A 21,215-nucleotide genomic window follows, 5' to 3' on the forward strand; every position below is an offset into this window, starting at 1 on the left:
AGGGAAAGAAGCTGTTCCTGAATCACTGAGTGTGTGCCTTCAGGTTTCTGTACCTTCGAACTGATGGTAACAGTGAGAAAAGGGCATGCCCTGGGTGCTGGAGGTCTTTAATAATGGACGCCGCCTTTCTGAGACACCGCTCCCTAAATATGCCCTGGCTACTTTGTAGGTTAGTTCCCAAGATGGAGCTGACTAGATTTACAACCTTCTGCAGCTTCTTTCGGTCCTGTGCAGTAGCCGTTCTGTACCTGACAGTGATGCAGCCAGTCAGAATGCTCTCCACAGTACATCTGTAGAAGTTTTTGAGTGTATTTGTTGATATGTATTAGTCAGCATGGACAACTTGGGCTTAAAGTCTTGTTTCTGTGCTGCAGAACTCTGACTCACTCTCCAAAAACTAGATATTCGATATGGAATTGCTAAATAAAACCTAAGCCTTCTCTTGTGTATATTTTATCCAAATTACTATCTCAATTAATTCATTATGTCCTGTAACAGATGGTACCAGACCCAATTACTACCAATCACTGCTTTCCTTCTCTGAAGCCAGCTTTCTCAGCTGCTTTTCTTGTTCCAGTCATGACATCTCACTCTCTATTGCCGGCTCTGTCACCATCCCATTCCCTATCACAAACACAATCCCCAAAGTTCATTTTGATTAGCTGACAGGGAAGAAGTGGAAAAAAGTGATTATGTCAGTATTAAATTTTACAAAGTCTCACTGCTTTCCTACTTCTGTGCTCCTCCAGACCCTCCCTGCAAGAAGCCAATGAAAATAGTTGGGTGCATTGAAATCTGTAACATGATCTTAGACAAAGGTTGTGTGGAATTTGTGAGGATCTGCTCGCCTATTTGGAAGGGGATTAAGTAAAAGCGTCTTCTGAGTTTCAGTCTATTGCATTTTCGATAATAAGCTGTTCCTTCATGTAGGTGGCTACATTGTACTTTGTTATCTCTGCTTGCAATGAGTTGATCCCTGGGACAGTAGGCATAACAGCTGGATTGATATACAAGAAGGATTTCTTCATACAGATTTTGTTCACATTCGTGTGTGTTGTTCATATTCCTGTCAGAAAACTTTTTTGGAAGTGGTGATTTTTTGCCTAGAAAGGCATTTCACTGATGAGCTAGTTCTATTCTTAGTTCTAATCCTTCTTGTACATGTTTTCCAGTGCATTTTCACTGATTGGGCTGGAAGTCAATAAATAAGATTCAGTTGGCTTCTCTGATACAAGTATCAAAGTGAAACATAAACAAATTACCCACTTTCATCCAGCTTAGTCTACTATACCATTATAAACAGTTTACCACCATCATTAAGTAAACAAAATACTCATGCCTACCTTAGCTATCAATTGTGATCATTTGTAATAAGTTATTTTCTGTTAAAATAAAGCAAACAGATGGCATTCATTGTTCTGAATGCAAGAATTCTTCAATATCATTTATATTCTTGTAAGTAACACTATTTTTTGATAACCTAAATTATTTCAGCATTTTGGAGACCAAAAGAATGTACACACATTCTCTACAAGAAGGGTCAGAGCTGTCTCTACTTCCTGAGGAGACTGAGGTCCTTTAACATCTGCCGGACGATGCTGAGAATGTTCTGTGAGTCTGTGGTGGCCACTGCTATCATGTTTGCTGTTGTGTGCTGGGGCAGCAGGCTGAGGGTAGCAGACACCAACAGAATCAACAAACTCATTCATAAGGCCAGTGATGTTGGGGGGGTGAAACTGGACTCTCTGACGGTGGTGTCTGAAAAAAGGATGCTGTCCAAGTTGCATGCCATCTTGGACAATGTCTCCCATCCACTCCATAATGTACTGGTTAGGCACATTACGTTCAGAGTAGAGTACGTTCAGCCAGAGACTCATTCCACCGAGATGCAACACTGAGCGTCATAGGAAGTCATTCCTGCCTGTGGCGATCAAACTTTACAACTCCTCCCTCGGAGTGTCAGACACCCTGAGCCAATAGTCAGGTCTTGGACTTATTTCCACTTGGAATAATTTACTTATTATTATCTATTTATGGTTTTATATTGCTATATTTCTACACTATTCTTGGTTGGTGCGACTGTAACAAAACCCAATTTCCCTCAGGATCAATAAAGTATGTCTTTCTGTCTGTCATAAGTAATCACTAAGTGGAATGGTTAAAAATTTAATTTGAAATTGCTATTACTATCTCAGTATTTCAGTAAGCTTATTTTTTTGTTGTTTTATTACAAAGTAGCTGGTTGTGGACTACAGGAGGAATGGAGACAGGCTAACCCCTATTGACATCAATGGATCTGGAGCTGAGAGGGTGAACAGCTTTAAGTTCCTCGACATACACATCACCAAGGAGCTCACGTTGTCTGCACACAACAGCACCTCTTTCACCTCAGACGGTTGAAGTAGTTTGGTATGGGTCCCCAGATCCTAAGAACTTTCTACACAGGCATAATTGAGAGCATCCTGACTGGCTGCATCACGACCTGGTTTGGGAACTATACTTCCCTCAATCACAGGACTCTGCAAAGAGTGGTACGAACAGCCCAGTGCATCTGTAGATGTGAACTTCCCACTATTCAGGAAAATACAAAAACAGGTGTGTAAGAAAGGCCCAAAGGATCATGGGGGACCCGAGTCACCCCAACCACAAACCGTTCCAGCTGCTACCACCAGGAAAACAGTACCGCAGCATAAAAGCCAGAACCAACAGGCTCTGGGACATCCACCAGCCATCAGACTGATTAATTCATGCTGATACAATTGTATTTCTATGTTATATTGACTGTCCTGTTGTACATACTATTTAATACAAATTACTATAAATTGTATATTTGGATGGAGACATAACTTTAAGTTTTTACTCCTTGTGTATATGAAGGATGTAAGTAATAAAGTCAATTCAATTCAACTAGTTTAAAATCACAGAAAATTCCAAATCAGATAGGATTTGAACATGGCAGTTGCAGTCGTTTTTTTAAGAGCTCTGCAGAAAGAAACAGTGTCAACCCTGGCCAAGCTAAGCACCACACAAATACATTCTGCTCTCGTTGTTTCAGACAATGACTTGCAGAGGTACACACTCATTCCTCCAGAGCTCCAGGTGTTTAGTATTTATATTGCTCCTCTTGACTTAACTGGATGATTTGTTCAATTGCCTCAGATTGCATGAAATACATTTGATTGAGTAGGATGCATTTTGGGGAGATATTCACATGACTGCACTTAATATCTTGCAACCTCACGGTCATACCTCAAGCAGATATTCCATGATTGGCAATGCAACCTCAGATGGCCAATCCTCAAACCTTACCCTCAGAATGTATCGATTTTTACTGCTATGAAAATTCTTTAACTGTTTTGAATAGTTTGGATAATTAGAAAACTAAAATAATTTAAGTAGATTTAAATTAATAAAAATTTAAAATCTATTTAAAACTAAATAAACAAACATTTGTGATAATAGAAAACTATAAATTAAAGAAAAAAATTCAAGTCCTTAGCGAGACATATCTTCTCAATCCTGGTCAGTGATCCCATTCAAATAAATAGGCTGCTCAACATACAGCATCAACTTGCATAGATCAGAAAACCTTGAGGTCTTCAAATTAATAAAAATTTTACTCTGCCTTCAGTCATGGTGCCGAGTTATTTGGCATTGAAGATTGTCAGGTGTGCTAGTATCTGATCTCTAACTTTTTCCCCAAAATGACACAGAAGTTCACAAGCTAATGGGGAACACAATCTAACCCAGTGAGTTACTAGAATTAGAGCTTTTATTAAATCCAAATACACAACCTGCTATATCTCAGAAGAGCAGATACAGTGCCTATAAAAAACCCTTGGGGGTTCATGTTTTATAACATTGAATTACAGTGGATTTAATTTAGTTTTTTTTACACTAATCAACAGAGAAAGACTCTTGTGTCAAAGTGAAAACAGATCTCTACAAAGTGATCTAAATTAATGACAAATATAAATCACAAAATAACTGATTGCATGAGTATTCACTCCCTTCAGTCAGTATTTAGTAGATGCACCTTTGGCAGAAATTACAGCCTTGAGTCTCTGTAGATAGGTTTCTATCAGCTTTGCACCACTGGACACTACAATTTTTCCCCATTCTTCTTTTCAAGACTGCTCAAGCTGTCAGATTGTGTGGAGATCGTGCGTGAACAGCTTTTTTCAAATCCAGCCACAAATTCTCAATTGCATTGAGGTCTGGACTCTGACTTGCCACTCCAGGACATTAACTCTGTTGTTTTTAAGCCATTCTTGTGTAGTTTTGGCTTTATGCTTGGGGGTGATTGTCTTGCTGGAAAACAAATCTTCTCTCAAGTCGCAGTTCTCTTGCATACTGCAACAGGTTTTCCTCCAGGATTTTCCTGTATTTTGCTGCATTCATTTTAACCTCAACCTTCACAAGCCTTCCAGGGTCTGCTGCAGTGAAGCATTTCCAAGCATGATGCAGCCACCACCATGCATCACATTAGGGATTGGGATGTTTTTATGATGTGCAGTGTTTAGCTTATGCCAAACATAGCGTTCAGTCTGATGGTCAAAAAACTCAACTTTGGTTTCATCAGACCATAGAACCTTCTTCCACCTGACCTCAGAGTCTCACACATGCCTCCTGGCAAACTCGTGTGAGTTTTTTCTCCAACTGTGGCCTCCTCTTAAAGCTGCGACTGGTGAAGCACCTGGGCAACTGATGTTGCACGCATAGCCTCTTCCATCTCAGCCACTGAAGCTTGTAACTCCTCCCAACTTCCCATGGGTCTCTTGGCCTTCTTTGCTAGTCCCCTTCTTACACAGACACTCAGCTTTTGAGGATGGCCTACTCTAGGCAGATTTACAGATGTACCACATTCTTTCCATTTGATTATTGACTTAACTATAATCCAAGGGATATTTAGTGACTTGGAGATTTTCTTTGTATACAGCTCTTGACTTGCTTTTCAATAACCTTTGCATGGAGTTGCTTGGAGTGTTCTCTTGTCTTCATGGTGTAGTTTTCGCCAGGATACAGAATCGCTAGCAGTTGGACCTTCCAGATACAAATATATTTTTACTGCAATCAATTGAAACACTTTCAATGTACACATTTAGTTAATTATGTGACTTTTAAAATCAATTGGCTATGTCAGTGATGATTTGGTGTGTCGTATTAAAGGGGGTGAATACTTATGTAATCAATTATTTTGTGTTTTATTGATTTGGATCACTTTGTAGAGACCTGATTTCACTTCAACACAAAAGTTTTTGTCTGTTGATCAGTGTCAAAAAAAGCCAAATTAAATCCACTGTGATTCAGTATTGTAAAACAATAAAACATGAAAACTTCCCGGGGGGGGAATATTTTTATAGGCACTATATAAGCAAAAACAGATCATTGCACCAAAACAAATTCTTGCTTTTCAAATTAACTTCAACCATGTTCTCAGTTTCCATGGTTTTCTAACAGTTATATGCTTTCAAGCAAATTACTATTTCCACATAGCACGTCTTTAACGTTGGTTAGAATTTAGTTTTGCAGAATAAAGCTTACACTATTTTCAAATTTTCTACTTCTGCAAAGAAGAATTGGGAAAGCTTTGTTTCTGAACCATTTGCAAGAGCCCCAGTAGTTAATATGAACAATAAGAAATAAATCTCTGAACATATTTTTATTCAGTTGCTTTACGTACAAAGTGGAAATCTTATCATCCAAATCTTGACAACAACCCCAAATTCAATCTTCTGCAACACATTTTTATTACATACATCTGTAGTCAAAGTGAAAATTGTCAATTGGTAGCAAGTTTTAATAGACAAAATTATCTGTATGTATAGTGTCCATTGTAAATGCAAGTTACATCATAAAATATCCTTTGACATTTTTTGTGACTGCATCAGCACAATGTGACCACAAAGAGAAGTGCTTATTTTTGGCCTCATTGCTCAGACCAAAACCTGCTATCTTGAACTTCAGAAAATGTCTTTTCAACCATATGTAAATAAAACCTGTTATCTAAGAAGAAAGTGTTTAGTTTATTGTGTGGTATGTGGGATAGAGAAATAGGAAAAGACTGCCTAAAGTAGTGTTTTTGAGCTCTTCAAATTTAGTTTTGAAGTATTTGTTTCACAGTTAATGAACTGGCTTTATTTTGAACTATTGTGCAAAGTGTTAAAATTCCTTTAGAAAGCCCAAACATTCTTTCAAAAATTAAAAATTGTTAACAATATCTTGTTAGATATACCATACTGAAGAAAGATCATTATTAAAAAAGTTTAAGTTAATATTCTCAAATTTATAATGAGATCTTCAATTGTACAAATAAATAAATCATTTTTAACCATATACAATTAAGTGACAGGTGGAAAACAATCAAATACAAGTTTCACTCAAATACTTAACATTGAATCAAAATGATGGAATGTTTCACAGTTAGTCAGTTTGCTGTTCCTTTAGCTAAAAATTGTTACCACAACTAATCATGTAATCATTACTATTAATCATTTGTTACAGAGAATAATTTCCCTGAAACGATTTACAAATTCAGATGAATATCTGTTGCACAATTAAAGTTACATTTACATGTCTATTTTTGAAAGATAGCAAAATAATGTCTTAAATCACAGTACAATTCAAATAACTGGAATGTTTTAACTTGGATGTACAGTATCCCAAAACAATGACAATGAATTCCAGTATAATTTCCACAATCACATTACTTTAGATGCACACATTGCAGAATATCTAACTTTGTGTAAGAAAATTAATAACTTCAGAAATTATACTTATCAAGAATACAACTTAACTCTGAAAAAAGTATTCCAGTTCTAAATTCAAAATGTAAGAAATATTCAAATGTCAATATAAATTTTAAAAGTAACATGAACTACATCCATAATGATGTAAAAGTAGGCATGAGCCAATCGATATCCTAAACAATAAAGGTGGTGTAGAGAAGTGAAAGATCAAGTGATATAAAACAAAAACCAAATAATCCAAAGTGTTTGTTTTACAAACTCTCGATTTCTACGAACTACAAAAATAGTGCTGAACTGCCTGACCAAACAGGCCACCTCTGTGCTGAAAGAATTATTTTTCTACACATACAATCAGGCACTTATGTAACAAGTCATTAATTAGATAATATGTTGCAGACTGCAATAACAGCAGACAGCAACAATCTGCAGTCTTTTGAAATGAATACAGATGAGCATTTTTGGAACCAGATACAATACGATAATTAAACTTATTTGTTTCTTGATGATAACTGAGTCAACTCTTTGAAGTCCAATGCCTTACATCCACTGCAAATCACTTTGTGTTTCTGCAGTTGCGGCAATTAAAATGATAATATTTGCATTTAGTTGTCTTTATTCATTTCCATCAAAATACCTTCTGGGATTCTTCTGCATCTCACGATGATTCCATCATTTGATCTTCAGACATTTCTAATGTCAGTCCAGTTTTAACGATGCTGGTATCAACCAATGAGAATGAATGATTATATTAAAAACATCTTTTTGAGAGGAGTGTTCATAACAGTATAGAATCTCAATTTTTTAAATATATAGATATAGATAGATATCTAGTATAAAAATGAAGAAAGATTTGTCAAAAGTGGACTGGAAAAATAAACTGTATAGAAGTAGTGACAGACAGATAGGATACATTAGATAATTCTCAATAGATATATGACCTTGAGAAATAAAGGCTCAATATCAAGTTCAGCAGAAAGACCTCCACATATCATCCCCATTTTTAAATGCTTCAAAGTGACAGGAATATTATAAGCACCGTCTCCTTTACTTCCTATCCCATTTCACAATATTTATAACTAGAAATAGCTATGAGTCAGGCCAAATGTTTGTTAATGCCATATTTTTAAATACTCATTACAATTTTAGTACTTTGAGAAACAGGAAAAATTAAATGCAGGGGCAGGACATGTGATCCAGATGATCACCAGTGGTGCCTGCCTTAAGCTGGCAAAATGAGTTTTAATTGTTTTAGTTTAAGGAAGTGAGAACTAGAAAAAAAATTCTGTTACTTCTTTGATATATCACGAGTGGCTACAAGCATGGACAGTTTCTTGAAGAATCCAAACTCTGATGAAAAGTTTAAGAACCAGTGTTAAAAGTTCTTAACATCTGCCTGGTGTTTTGGACTGATAGCCTACCTTGTTTACGCATAACAGGAAAGTTTTCAAAATTTCAGAAAAAAAACTTACATTGGCACATTGCTAGTTTTGAGCTACAAGCATCAATGTTTTTCAAAAATATATAGATGACTTAAAAATCTGTAGATGGATTGAAAACTTAATTTCTATTTAATGCACATAAAACATTGCTTTCAAAAGGAATAGGAAGCCATTGTTTTGAAATGCTACATTTTGCCTATGGAAGCATACACCACCAAAACCATTTTGTCAGTGAATTTCAAGATTTTAACTCAACAACAATAAAGATGGTATTTTCTCTAAGTAAACACAGCAACTGACACCAGATACACACACAGTTCAGGCAGACTCAAAGACACTAGAGAAAGCAGCTCAATACAAACCATAGAAACAGTATAATTATGGTATCAACCATCAGTGCAAAAAGAAAAAATCTTCCTATATGTAGGTATCTGGTCTGTTCCTGTTGCCAACGGCAGCTGTAGGAAAAGATATAGAAGTGGCTATGTAAATATTCACATTTCTAATGCTTTCATCATTCATCTGAAAGCAAATTATTCATGCAAGTGCTGAAATACATTGCTGTCATCCTCTTAGATCATTTCAATTAATTGCAGTTTGCATCTAAAACCCAAGGCTACTGATGAGATTTTGGAAGTTGAACACAGGTCCACTGGATAACATATAGGAAATGAGGAATTGAACACTACAGAATTTTGTAAAAGTATATCTAACCAACTAACAAAATATCTTAACACTTCATTCAAATCATACATATTCTGGATATCACCAGTGTTGTACAAGATCTATAATGGTTACATTCATATCCCCCTTTGTTTTTGTCATTCTTCTGTCTATTCGATATGTAGTAATTAAAATATAGCAGCCATTTTTCAAATATCAATGAAGTCTATTCCAATGAAAGACTACATCTGCAGTATGCTACCACCCACACTGAACTCCCGACAATTCACCTACCAACACAACCAATCAACAGACATTGCCATAGTCACAGCACTATACACCATCCTCACTCACCTGGAGAAGAGGGATGGTTATGTTAGAATGCTGTTCCTGGACTACAGTTCAGCATTCAACACTATAACTACCCCCCCACCCAGGTTCGACGATAAGCTCAGAAACCTCGGCCTGCACTCTGCCTTGTGCTGCTAGATCCTGAACTTCTTGTCCGATCACTGGCAAGTGGTAAGGACAGGCACCCTCACCTCTGCCCCTTTGAAGGTCAATGCAGGAGCCCCCCAGGGCTGTGTCCTGAGCCTCTCCTCTACTCCCTATACACCCACGATTGTGTTGCCATGCACAACTCCAATTTGATCAAATTTGCAGATAACATAACATCCATAGGCCTTATTTCCAACAATGCTGAGACAATGTACACAGGAGAAGTCAAAGCCCTGACACAGTGGTGCCAAGTAAACCTCTCCCTCAATGTCAACAAAAAACGAAGGAGTTGATTGTGGATTACAGGAGAAATAGAATCAGTCTAGCTCCTGTTGACATCAATGGTACTGTAGATGAGAGGATGAGTAGTTTCAAAGCTCCTCAAAATACGCATCACCGAGGATCTCACCTAGACCATAACACAACAGTGCCTCTTTCACCTCAGATGGCTGAAAAAGTTCGGTATGAGTCTCCAAATCCTCAGGACTTTCTGCAAGGGCATCCTGATTGGGGAAACGTACTACCCTAATCACAGAGCACTGCAGAAAGTAGTGCAGACAGCCCAGCACAGCTGTGGATGTAAACTTTCCTCTGATCAGGACATTTACAGCAGCAAGTGAGTGAAAAGGGCCCGGAGGATCATTAGGGACTCCAGCCACCCCAAGCACAAATGGTACCACAGCATTAAGGCCAGGACCAACCGGCTCCGGGACAGCTTCTTTCACCAGGCCATCAGATTTATCAATACACATTGATCTGATTGCATATCTGACTGTGCATACATGTATACAAAACAATTATGTACATATAATCTTAGTGTTTAGGCAATATCCTCCTACATCTCCATTCCTTATTGCTTGTACATAGCGATGGAGACGCAACAAAGATTTTTACTCCCTCATGTTGTGAGATGGACGTTCCCAGTCTAAGTAAAATCAAAGTAACAAATTGTTGCTATTGTAATTTATTTGAGTCAATTGGACACTTTACTAGATTACAAGCATTGTTTAAACATAATGAAATGCCAAGTACAATTTCCAATATCATTTTAACAATAACATGTCAAAAAGGCAATGTTATGTTAGTCGTGGGGGATTTCAATATGCAGATAGATTGGGAAAATCAAGTTGAACCCAAGGGAGAGAATTTGTGGAATGCCTCTGAGATTAATTTTTGGAGCAGATTGTGGTTGAGCCCATTAGGGGGATTATCAATTCTGGATTGTGTGTAGTATAATGAACTGGATATGATCAGGGAGCTTAAGGTAAAGGAACCCTTAGGACATGGTGATCTTAATATTCACCCTGCAATTTAAGAAAGAAAAGTTAAAGTAGATAAAGTAGTAGTATCCATACTACTGAGAAGTATAGAGACATGAAGGGGCATGAAAGAGGAGCTGGCCACAGTTGAGTGGATGGGGACACTAGCAGGGATGGCAGCAGAGCAGCAATGGCCAGAGTTTCTGGGAACAATTTGGAAGGCGCAGGATAGATATAGCCCAAAGAAAAGGAAGTATTCTAAAGCATGATGACATACCCGTGGCTGAGAAGGGAAGTCAAAGACAATGTGAAAGCAAATGAAGGGGTGCATAATATAGCAAAAATTAGTGGGGAAACAAGAGGATTGGGAAATTTTTAAAAACCAACAGAAGGAAACTAAACATGAAAGAAACTCAACATGTTCCCTTGAGGAAGGCAGACAAGAATGGCAAAGTTTGAAAAACTTAATAATGAGTTGTTACAAATTGAGACAAAAAGAAAAAGGAAACATGTCTACAGTTCAGGAAGCTGAAATTGGACAAGGCCCTTGAGGAATATAAAGGAATCAGGAAAGAACTTGAACAGGAAATCAAGAGGGCAAAAAGGAGCGATGAAATGTCCTTGACAAGTAAGATTAAGAAGAGTTCCAAGGCATTTTAAAAGATAGCAGTTAAAGTAAATGTTAGACCATCAAGACAAAGCGGAGAATTGGTGGGGACTTAACAGAGATCTTTGTATCTTCTCCAGTCACAGGCGAGGTATTTGAGAAAGCAAAATTGTTACTTGTTCAAGAAGGGCAACAGGGATAATCTGGCAAATTATAAATGAGTGAGTTTTCATTCATAGTAATTATTCAAGAAGATTTTTAGAGGTGGGATTTATTCACATGCGCAAAAGTATGGACTTGCCTGGTGAATTCAGCATGACTTTGAGTGGGGAAATCATGCTTACAAACTTAATTGAATGAGCTTTTGAGGAGGTGATGAAAATGACTGATGGGAGTAAGGCAGTGGATGTTGTACACATGGACCTCAGTAAATTATTTGATTGGCAGGCTGATCCAGAGGATTAAAGCACATGGGGTCACTTAGCAGATTGGATTCAAAATTGGTTTGGCCATAGAAGACAAAGGGTAAAAGGTTGTTATTCTGGGTGGAGATCTGTAACCAATGGTGTTCTGCAAGGATCGGTGTTGGCAACCTCTATTGTACGTGACATATACTGTGTTAAAATGATTCAGATAAAATATAAGTGGGCTGATTAGTAAGTTTTCAGACAATAGGAAAATTGGTGGACTTGTGGACAATAAGGAAGGTTGTCAAAAGATATAGATCAGTTTGAACTATTAGCTGAGAGACAGATGAGGAATTCCACTTTGGGAGGTCTAATGGAACAGGAAAGTATATAGTAAATGGCAGCATCCTTAGGAGCAATGATGTACAAAGGGATCTTTGGGAGCAAGTCCAAAATTCCCTACAAGAGGCAACACAACAATAAAAAGGCATACTTGCCTTGACTGACCAAAGAGGTGAATATAAAAGTTGGCAAGTCAAGTTGCAGCCATAGAAAACTTTGACAAAGCCATATTTGAAAAATTGAGAGCAGTTATGATTGCTGCATTACCAAGAGCATGAAGGCTTTGAAAAGGGCATACACTGGCTCTGAATAGGATGTTACCTGGATTAGAGAGCATTAGCTGTAAGGAGAGGTTGGGCAAACTTTGATCGTTTGTAAATGGGAGGTATAGGAGCCTGAAGACCCACATTCCATGTTTTAGAAACAACTTATTTCCCTCTACCATCAGATTACCGAACCCATGAACCCAACATCATTATTCCTCTTTTGCACTACTGATTTATTTTTTTGTAACTTATAGTAATTTATAGTAACCCTAATGCCAAAACACAACTAATTTCATGAATTATGTCTGTGACAAAAAAAACTGATTTTGATTCTGTTTTCACTAGAATATCAGAGACTAAGGTATAACCTGATAGAATATAAAATTATGAGAGGCACAGATAGGGTCGATAGCTAGAGTCTTTATCCCAGAGTGGAAATATCAAATATTGGAGCACATAACTTTAAGCTGAGAGTGGAAAGTTTAAAAGAGATTGGCAAGTAAATATTTTCTTTACATGGAATGTACTGCCAAGGAAGATGAAACAACAATGTTTAAAGGCCATGGACATGAAGAGGCAGGCAAAAAAAGGGAAACAGATTATATGCAGTGAGATAGGATTATTTTAAGTGGACATCATGGTCAGCAGAGATATCACGGGATGTAGGTTCTGTTTCTATGCTGTACTGTGCTATGTTCTAATAAATGTTAAAATGCATTAAAAAAAATTTAAATCTAAAATTCATTTTAGATTTTCAACTGTTCTGAAACCTTTCTACATGCATCTTACTGGGTAAATAAAATTTTTGCTTATTAAAGATATAGTTTGTGCATATATTGGTGTGTTAGAATAACAACCAATACATTCAGCAGGATTCTGTATAGGAGCAAGGAATTAAAATCATTTTTGAAGGGCACTGTTGAACAGATGCATGTTTATCAACATTTCTGAGTGTTCTTAATGGTTCTACTGATTATAGGGCTGCACACCCCTGCTGGTCAGCTCCAGTGTATGCCATTTGTGGTGGCCTGAGTTGCATTGTTAACAGCATCATCCTAATATCTTCTGTATCAGTGCAAGTCCTTCATCACCCTGTGGTGTTTGAATCAGCTTCTGTAGTTTATATAAATGGATGATGTATGTCTAATATATTTATATATGAAGAGTGTAGTTAGAAAGAGAAGAGTAAATAGCATGCACAATTTAGCAATTCTCCAAGGCTCTTTCTTACTGCTTCGTTAAGTTTGTGACACCAGTTGTTCTTAGAATAAGAATATACATATACAGAACAAATTTTGATCAGTATGTAATGAACATGATCAGTTTTGAGGCCTATATCCAAGGAAGGATGTTCTGGTATTGGAAACGGTCAAGAAGGAGGTTATCAAGAATGATCCCAGGAATGAAAGGCTTAATTAATGAAGAACATTTGTTGCCTCTGGGCCTGTACTTTTTGGAGTTTAGAAGAATGGGGGTGGGGGTGGGGGAATATCTTATTGAAAACTACTGAACATTGAAAGGCTTAGATTGGACATGGAGAGGATGTTTCTTATTTTTTTTTAAATTAGTTTTTTTATGCATTTTCTACATCGCTACAGATTAAAAAAAACCAAATCAAAATGAAGAACATTAATACAGTGCAAAAATAAACATACAATATAATACAAAAAAAGATAATTGAGAAAGCACCCAAATTGAAGACATGTAAAATTAGTATCCTCCCCAAGCCCCGCAACAAAAAAGAACTCCAGACCAACCACAACACAATATAGAGAATATAAATCAGGACATTCAAACCCCCAAAACTGTAAATACACTTAAAAACAGAAGATAATAATGCCTACTACCAAAAAAAAAGGAGCTGAAAGCAAGGGACCGAAAAAAAAACCTTAGTTAAAAGGGAGGTTATGAAAGTACTCAATAAAAGGTCCCCAGACCTTATGGAACTTTATATCCGAATTAAGAACTGAATAATGAATTTTTTCAAGGTCTAAGCAGGACATAATATCATTAAGCCATTGAGCATGTGTGGGCGGGGCAAAATCTCTCCATCTAAGGAGGATTAAACGTCTAGCCAGGAGAGAAGCAAAAGATAATAATCGACACTTAGTCGAACTCAAACGTAAATCTGTCTCACCCAAAAAACCAAACAAAGCAATTAAAAGGTTAGGTTCTAGGTGGTGATTCAGAATATAAGATAAAGTTATGAAGACATCTTTCCAAAATTTCTCCAAGCTAGGACAGGACCAGTACATATGAATAAGGGAGGCCTCGCCCCTTTTGCATTCATCACAAAGAGGACTAATATTAGGGTAAAATCGAGATAGTTTAGATTTAGACATATGGGCTCTATGAACAATCTTAAACTGTAAAAGGCAATGGCGAGCACAAAGAGAGGTTGAATTAACCGATTTGAGAATCAAGTCCCAAATCTCATCAGAGAAGGAGATATTTAAATCATGCTCCCAAGCCATTCTAATTTTATCCGCAGGGGCACGTTGTAAGAATGCTAATTTATCATGAATAAATTATATTAAACCTTTACCCAGAGGAGTAATAGAAAGAAATAAATCCATAACATTTTTCTCAGGCATTTCAGGGAAGTTAGGAATTTAAGGATTAATAAAGTGTCTAATTTGGAGATATCTAAAAAAATGAGCATTAGGCAGATTGAACTTAGCAGAGAGCTGTTGAAAAGATGCGAAGCGATTATCTATAAAAAGATCTTCAAAATGTCTAATGCCCTTCCTATACCAATCATGGAATGTTGAATCATACGTAGAAGGTAAAAAAAGGTGATTATGTAAGATAGGGCTAGAAAAGGAAAAACCATAGAAACCATAAAATTTCCTAAACTGAGCCCATATACGCAAAGTGTGTCTAACAAGAGGATTAACAATTAATCTGGACAAACTACTAGGGAGTACAGAGCCAAGAAGTGCAGAAATAGATAAATCTTTAGTGGAACTCAACTCCATTGCCACCCAATTAGGGCACTCGGGTTGGCCATGGAAAAAAGATCAAAAGGTAGCACAACGTATATTGGCTGCCCAATAATATAAACGAAAGTTAGGTAAAGCCATGCCACCCTCTTTTTTAGATTTTTGGAGATAAACTTTATTAATTCTAGAACGCTTATTCTTCCACAGATATGACAAAATAATAGTCTAAGGAATCAAAAAAAGATTTAGGAATAAAAATTGGGATTGATTGAAATAAATATAAAAATTTAGGGAGAACATACATTTTAACAACATTAGTACGACCTACCAAAGACATAGATAGAGGTGACCATTGTAATAGACTCTGTTTTGTAGTATATAAAAGATTTTCACGAAAAAGATCTTTAAACTTCCTTGTGACTGTAATCCCAAGATAAGTAAATTGATTATGAACTACTTTAAAAGGGAGATCACGAAATGTTAATTCTTGTGCTTCTTTATTAATTGGGAAAAGTTCACTCTTATGTAAATTAAGTTTATAGCCAGAAAACTGGCTAAACTGATCAAGAAGTGAAAACATTGGAGGTAAGGATGTAGACGGATTTGAAAGAAAAAGTAATAAGTCATCAGCATAAAGAGAAACTTTATGCTCAACACCCCCCCCCCCCCTCCAAATCCCGGTCAATTCAGGACAGTTTCGAAATGCTATCGCCAAAGGTTCTATAGCCAAATCAAAGAGAAAGGGACTTAAAGGGCATCCCTGACGGGTGCCACGTTTGAGGTTAAATAACTGGGATTTCTGAAAATTAGTCAAAACAGAGGCAGTAGGACACAGATACAGCAGTTTGATCCAAGAGATAAAACTTTGACCGAAGTCAAATTTTTCTAAAACTGCAAAAAGGTAGTTCCACTCTATACGATCAAATGCTTTCTCCGCATCGAGGGAAATAACACATTCAGGAATCCCAGTTGAAGGTGAATATAAAATGTTAAATAAACGCCGAATATTAAAAAAAGGAAGACGGTTTTTAATAAAACCAGTTTGATCATCAGAAATAATAGAGGGAATAACAGTTTCTAATCTATAAGCCAAAACTTTGGCCAAGATTTTAACATCAACATTAAGCAAAGAAATCGGCCTATACGAGGAACACTCTGTTGGGTCTTTACCCTTTTTTAATAAAAGAATAATAGATGCCTCATTAAAAGAGGGTGGCAATTTACCGTATTTAAACGAGTCAGATAATACTGAGAATAACTGAGGAGAAAGAAGTGAAGAGAATGATTTATAAAATTCTACGGGGAACCCATCAGGTCCAGGAGATTTCCCTGAAGACAATGCAGAAATTGCAAAAGATATTTCTTCTGATGATATAGGCGCATTAAGTTTGGCTTTAAAATCAAATGAAAGCAAAGGAATATTCAGATTATTTAAAAAATGCTCGACAGAGATATTCTCATTCAGAGATTCAGAGGAATAAAGTCGAGAATAAAAATTTTTAAATGCGTCATTGATTTCTAAGTGATCCGATGTAAAATGTTCCTTCCGGATCTTTGTAATATGTTGTTTAGCTTTGGAACGCCTCAGCTGATTGGCTAGAAATTTACCAGATTTGTCACCATGAATATAAAAGCGACTCTTACTTTCAAGAAGTTGGCGTTCAACAGGTTGAGTAGACAGAAGATTAAATTTAGTTTGAAGTTCTACACGCTTCTTGTATAATTCAGGATTCTTAGTTTGAGCATACAGTTGATCTAATTCTTTAATCTGATTAATGAGGTCTAATCGATCTGCACAGGACTTTCTATTAAGATTTGCTGTATAGGAGATTATTTGACCCCTCAAATATGCTTTCATGGCATCCCAGACAATCTGGAATGACATTTCAGATGACATATTGGTGTTAAAATAAAAGGTTATCTGATCCTTAATAAATTTTAGAAAATCATCATCCGATAATAAAGTCGAGTCAAAACGCCAACGTTTATTCCTCTGAGGGAGACCAGGAAAATTTAAAGACAAAGTAATTGGGGCATGGTCAGAAATCAGTATACTCTGATAATCACAAGAATAGACAAATAGAATAAGTTGATTATCAAGTAAAAAGTAGTCAATTCTAGTAAAGGTATGGTGAACATGTGAAAAAAAAGAATAATCTCTCTCAGTAGGATGAAGGAAACGCCATATATCAGAGATACCATAATTAGAGAGAAAAGAGTGAATAGCTAAAGCAGATTTAGTAGGTAATCTAGTAACAGAGGACGATCGATCCAAATTAGGATCTAACCAACAATTAAAATCGCTACCCAGTATAAGAGAGTATGAGTTTAAATCTGGTAGTGAGGAGAAAAAACGTTCAAAAAAATTAACATCATCAAAATTGGGAGCATACAGGTTTGCTAGTACAACTTTAGTATTATATAATTTACCAGAAACAATAAAAAAAGCCATTTGTATCAGATATCTTATTATGGAGTTCAAAAAGAATATTTGAATTAATAAGGATGGAGACCCCCCCCCCCCAGCTTTGGCGGCAAAGGATGAATGAAACTGCTGACCTGCCCACTTTGACAAAAGCCGAGAATGATCAAAACTACGAATATGAGTTTCTTGAAGGAAAGCAATGTCAGCTTTGAGTTGTTTAATATGCAAGAAGACCTTCCTTCTTTTAACAGGATGATTCAATCCCTTTACATTCCAGCTCACAAATTTAAGTGTATTAACCATTATCAATTGTTAGTGCATAGAAGGTAGCAGGCATATAAAAAATCAAGCAGTACAGTAACAGTCTGGGAGCAAAAATGTAAACATAGATCCGTAGAATCAAAACAGAGACATGTCCTGAATAACAAAGGAAAACAAAAGAAACAGTCAGTAGTGTTGGAACTGGAGAACCCACCCCTCCCTCGCAACCCAAAACTAGACGGCTACCTAAAAAAGCAGCTAGCTCTACTAAAAAAATTAACCCAAAAATGACTTCCAATTCCGTATCGTTAACAAAAGTTCCGTATAAATAATATAGCAAATAATAACTAATTTATGCACTAGAAAACAAAATTACAAATAGGAACAACTTCAACAGAAGTATAAAACTTAATACAAAAAAAATCAGAAGAAAACTAAAACTAACCTACTGGCGAAAAATTATAAAAGATTAAAACAGAAAAAAAAGGAGGGGGAAAAGGGGGAAATTATAAATTTAAAGACAGTACTTATCAACCATTTACAGAAAAAAAAGCAAAACTTAAACTATAAATCAACCAACAGGGAGGCCTTCAATAAAAACTCCAAACCTCCAAAACAAGTTAAAATCAATTGTAGTTCTCTATAAATAAAGTTATACAAAAATAAAATAGATTACACAAGTAAAATCTAAAAGTCCACAGGGAAACATTAAACTTAAATCATCTATTTAGAAAAAACGCACCAAGTCCAGGGAGAGATTGACTACAGCCCTTAGAGTTTCAATAGTTAATGTCTGAATTATTCAAGTAAAGTCTGAGTTCGGAAAAAATAGTTTTACTTCGAGAAGTACTTATCAACCATTTTAGAAGGTCAGGCCGGTTCAGAAGAAGACGAGGTGGCTGGAAGACTTCCAACAAACGCCTCAGCCTCCTTCACTGATTTAAACCACTTATAATCTCCAGTAGTAAGCGTAATTCGAAGATCGGCTGGATTTCGGAGAGAGGGTCTGAATCCGCGATCAAAAAGCACTTTCGTTACACCTTTAAACTCAGCACGCATCTTCAGAACCTGGGGGGCATAATCCTCCACAAAACGAATGACCGTATTTTGAAAAGCAAAAGTACCTCTGCGGCGTGCCTCCATAATCAAACGGTTTTTCACCTGGTATCGATGAAAGCATAAAATAACCGGCTGTGGACGGGAACCCAGAGTTGCACGAGGAACATAAATCCTGTAAGCCCTTTCAAGCTCAGGTGGAGTCGGAAGAAATTCTTTCCCGAAAATCTCACAGAGAAAATCAGAAAAAAATTCAATGGGAGAGCCCTTTTCGGTGGCCTCTGGCAAACCAAGAATTCATAGATTGCAACGTCTGCTCCGATTTTCAAGATCCACCATTTTGGAAGAAAGTTTACTGTTCTTCTCCTCTAGTTTGGAGCAGAAAGTTTCAAGATGTTGAACACGGCGTTTTAAATCTTCAGAAGTTAAGTCAATGCGAGATAAATGTTCAGCATGTTCATCCACTCTAGCATTAATCTGATCCAATTTGGAATCCAGCTGGTTGAAAGAAGTTCTAAATTCAGTTCTAAACTCCATTAAAATATCTTGTCGATATTGTTCCAAAACAGCAAGAATCTCAGCCGACAAAGCCGTAGAAGTTTCCTTTTTCCCGGTTTTAGTACTTTTGGTAGCCATTATAAGATAGATGTGTTCGCAGGCAGGTAAAAGAGAACTCATAAAATACCTAACTAAGGTTTAAAAAGGGAAGCATATAGTGCAAAGATAAGAAGAATAATGGAGCAAAAGTTCAGAGCGACTAAACAATCGCCATCTTCTGTTTCTTTTTTAAACAACAGATTCATTGATTTGTGAGAATAAAATCAGGCCTATGAGGCATTATGTAGTTAAACCATTTTTCCCAGTATGAATCAAATTGTTCCAGCTTATGATTAACAGATGCTGTTATCTTCTCCATTTTGTAAATGTCCATTGTAATTTCCATCCATGCATTTAAAGTTGCGCTCTCCTGTGAAAACCATTTCCTAGTAAGAGTCTTTTTACCAGCCACAAACAGTATATTCATTAAATATTTATCTCTTTTCAACAATTCTTGAGGTATATATCCAAAATATATGGTCTCACTCTCTAAGCATACTTCACGTTTAAAGATGTCTTGTAGGGCATTGTGTATCCCCCTCCAATAGTCTTTGATAACAGGGCAGTCCCAAAAACTATGATAATGATTTGTATTTTGATTTCCACAATTTCTCCAGCAAACAGAATTTTCATAATGGGATTTCTGAGAGGGTGTAATAAAATATCTTATTGTGGCGACCCACTTCCCAGCGCACTTGAACCAGCTCACAAAACGGCGTGTACCGGCATAGAGTCTGGTCCCAAAAAGGGCGCCAAGCCTGCTTCACCAGCAAGGGGAAAAGCCTGCGCGCGGGACGGGACTGTGAAGGGGAGGGCGGGATCAGGAAGGCTTTAAAGTGAGGCCGCAAAGTTTGAATAAATCTTTTTTGCAACTGCAGCTCACCGACTCCGTGTCGTTATTGCAGCGCTGCGTGTAGCACACCGCTACAATTGGTGACCCCGACGGCCCAAAAGATATTTGGGCCGAAGATGAATGACGCCACATCTGTTCATGTAGTTTCGTTAAAACTGCCAAGCTTCTGGACGCTGCGACCTCACCTATGGTTCCAGCAAGCAGAAGCCCAATTCCACATTCGTACTGGACATTGGGGGGAAAGAGGAGGTTTTCACGGTGGACCGACTCAAACCGGCCCATGTGGACGTGGCGCAGCCGGTCGAGATTCCATCACTGCGGCGCAGAGGCAGACCTCCCAAACAGAGTTCGACCTAGACTGTGGACATTGGGGGGTGTATCGCCGGTTCTTGGGGGGGGTGGTTATGTGGCGACCCACTTCCCAGCGCACTTGAACCAGCTCATAAAGCGGCGCGCGCCGGCATAGAGGCCGGTCCCAAAAAGGGCGCCAAGCCTGCTTCACCAGCAAGGGGAAAAGCCCGCGTGCGGGACGGGACTGTGAATACGCGCCCGACACCGACTCCGTGTCATTATTGCAACGCTGCTTGTTGCCCACCGCTACATTATCAAGTTTTTCCATTCCGAACTCCCTCCATTTCTGCGAACTGGTACACTTCTGTTGATATCTCCATATTATTGTATATTCTTCCTCAGATATAATTATCCCTCCTTCCTTCTCCCATTTTGTTTTAATGTATGAAGTCGAATGTGTCTTAAGATTTGACAACCCCTTATACATGCTTCAAATGATTCTACTACCATGACCTGAATTATATGCTTTTTTAAATAGCTCTATCAAGCATGTACTTGCC

General features: G+C 37.3%; 1 protein-coding gene across 8 annotated transcripts in view; it reads right to left on the reverse strand.

Annotated features, from left to right (window-relative positions):
• Positions 1-5,654: 5,654 nt before the first annotated feature.
• agbl5 (AGBL carboxypeptidase 5) overlaps positions 5,655-21,215 on the reverse strand; it is a 135,875-nt gene continuing 120,314 nt past the window's right edge. For 5 of the 8 annotated variants that reach the window (XM_073057049.1, XM_073057046.1, XM_073057056.1 and 2 more), the window contains 2 exons: positions 8,551-8,646; positions 5,655-7,465 (listed from right to left, as the gene is read on the reverse strand). In XM_073057049.1, the coding sequence (XP_072913150.1) occupies positions 8,575-8,646 (72 nt within the window). In that variant the 3' untranslated portion in view covers positions 5,655-7,465; positions 8,551-8,574. The remainder of the gene's footprint in view (positions 7,466-8,550; positions 8,647-21,215) is intronic. The other 3 variants (XM_073057053.1, XM_073057051.1, XM_073057050.1) reach the window with 1 other exon arrangement.

This window comes from Hemitrygon akajei, chromosome 9, assembly GCF_048418815.1.
Source record: "Hemitrygon akajei chromosome 9, sHemAka1.3, whole genome shotgun sequence".
NCBI classification, from domain to species: Eukaryota; Metazoa; Chordata; class Chondrichthyes; order Myliobatiformes; family Dasyatidae; genus Hemitrygon; species Hemitrygon akajei.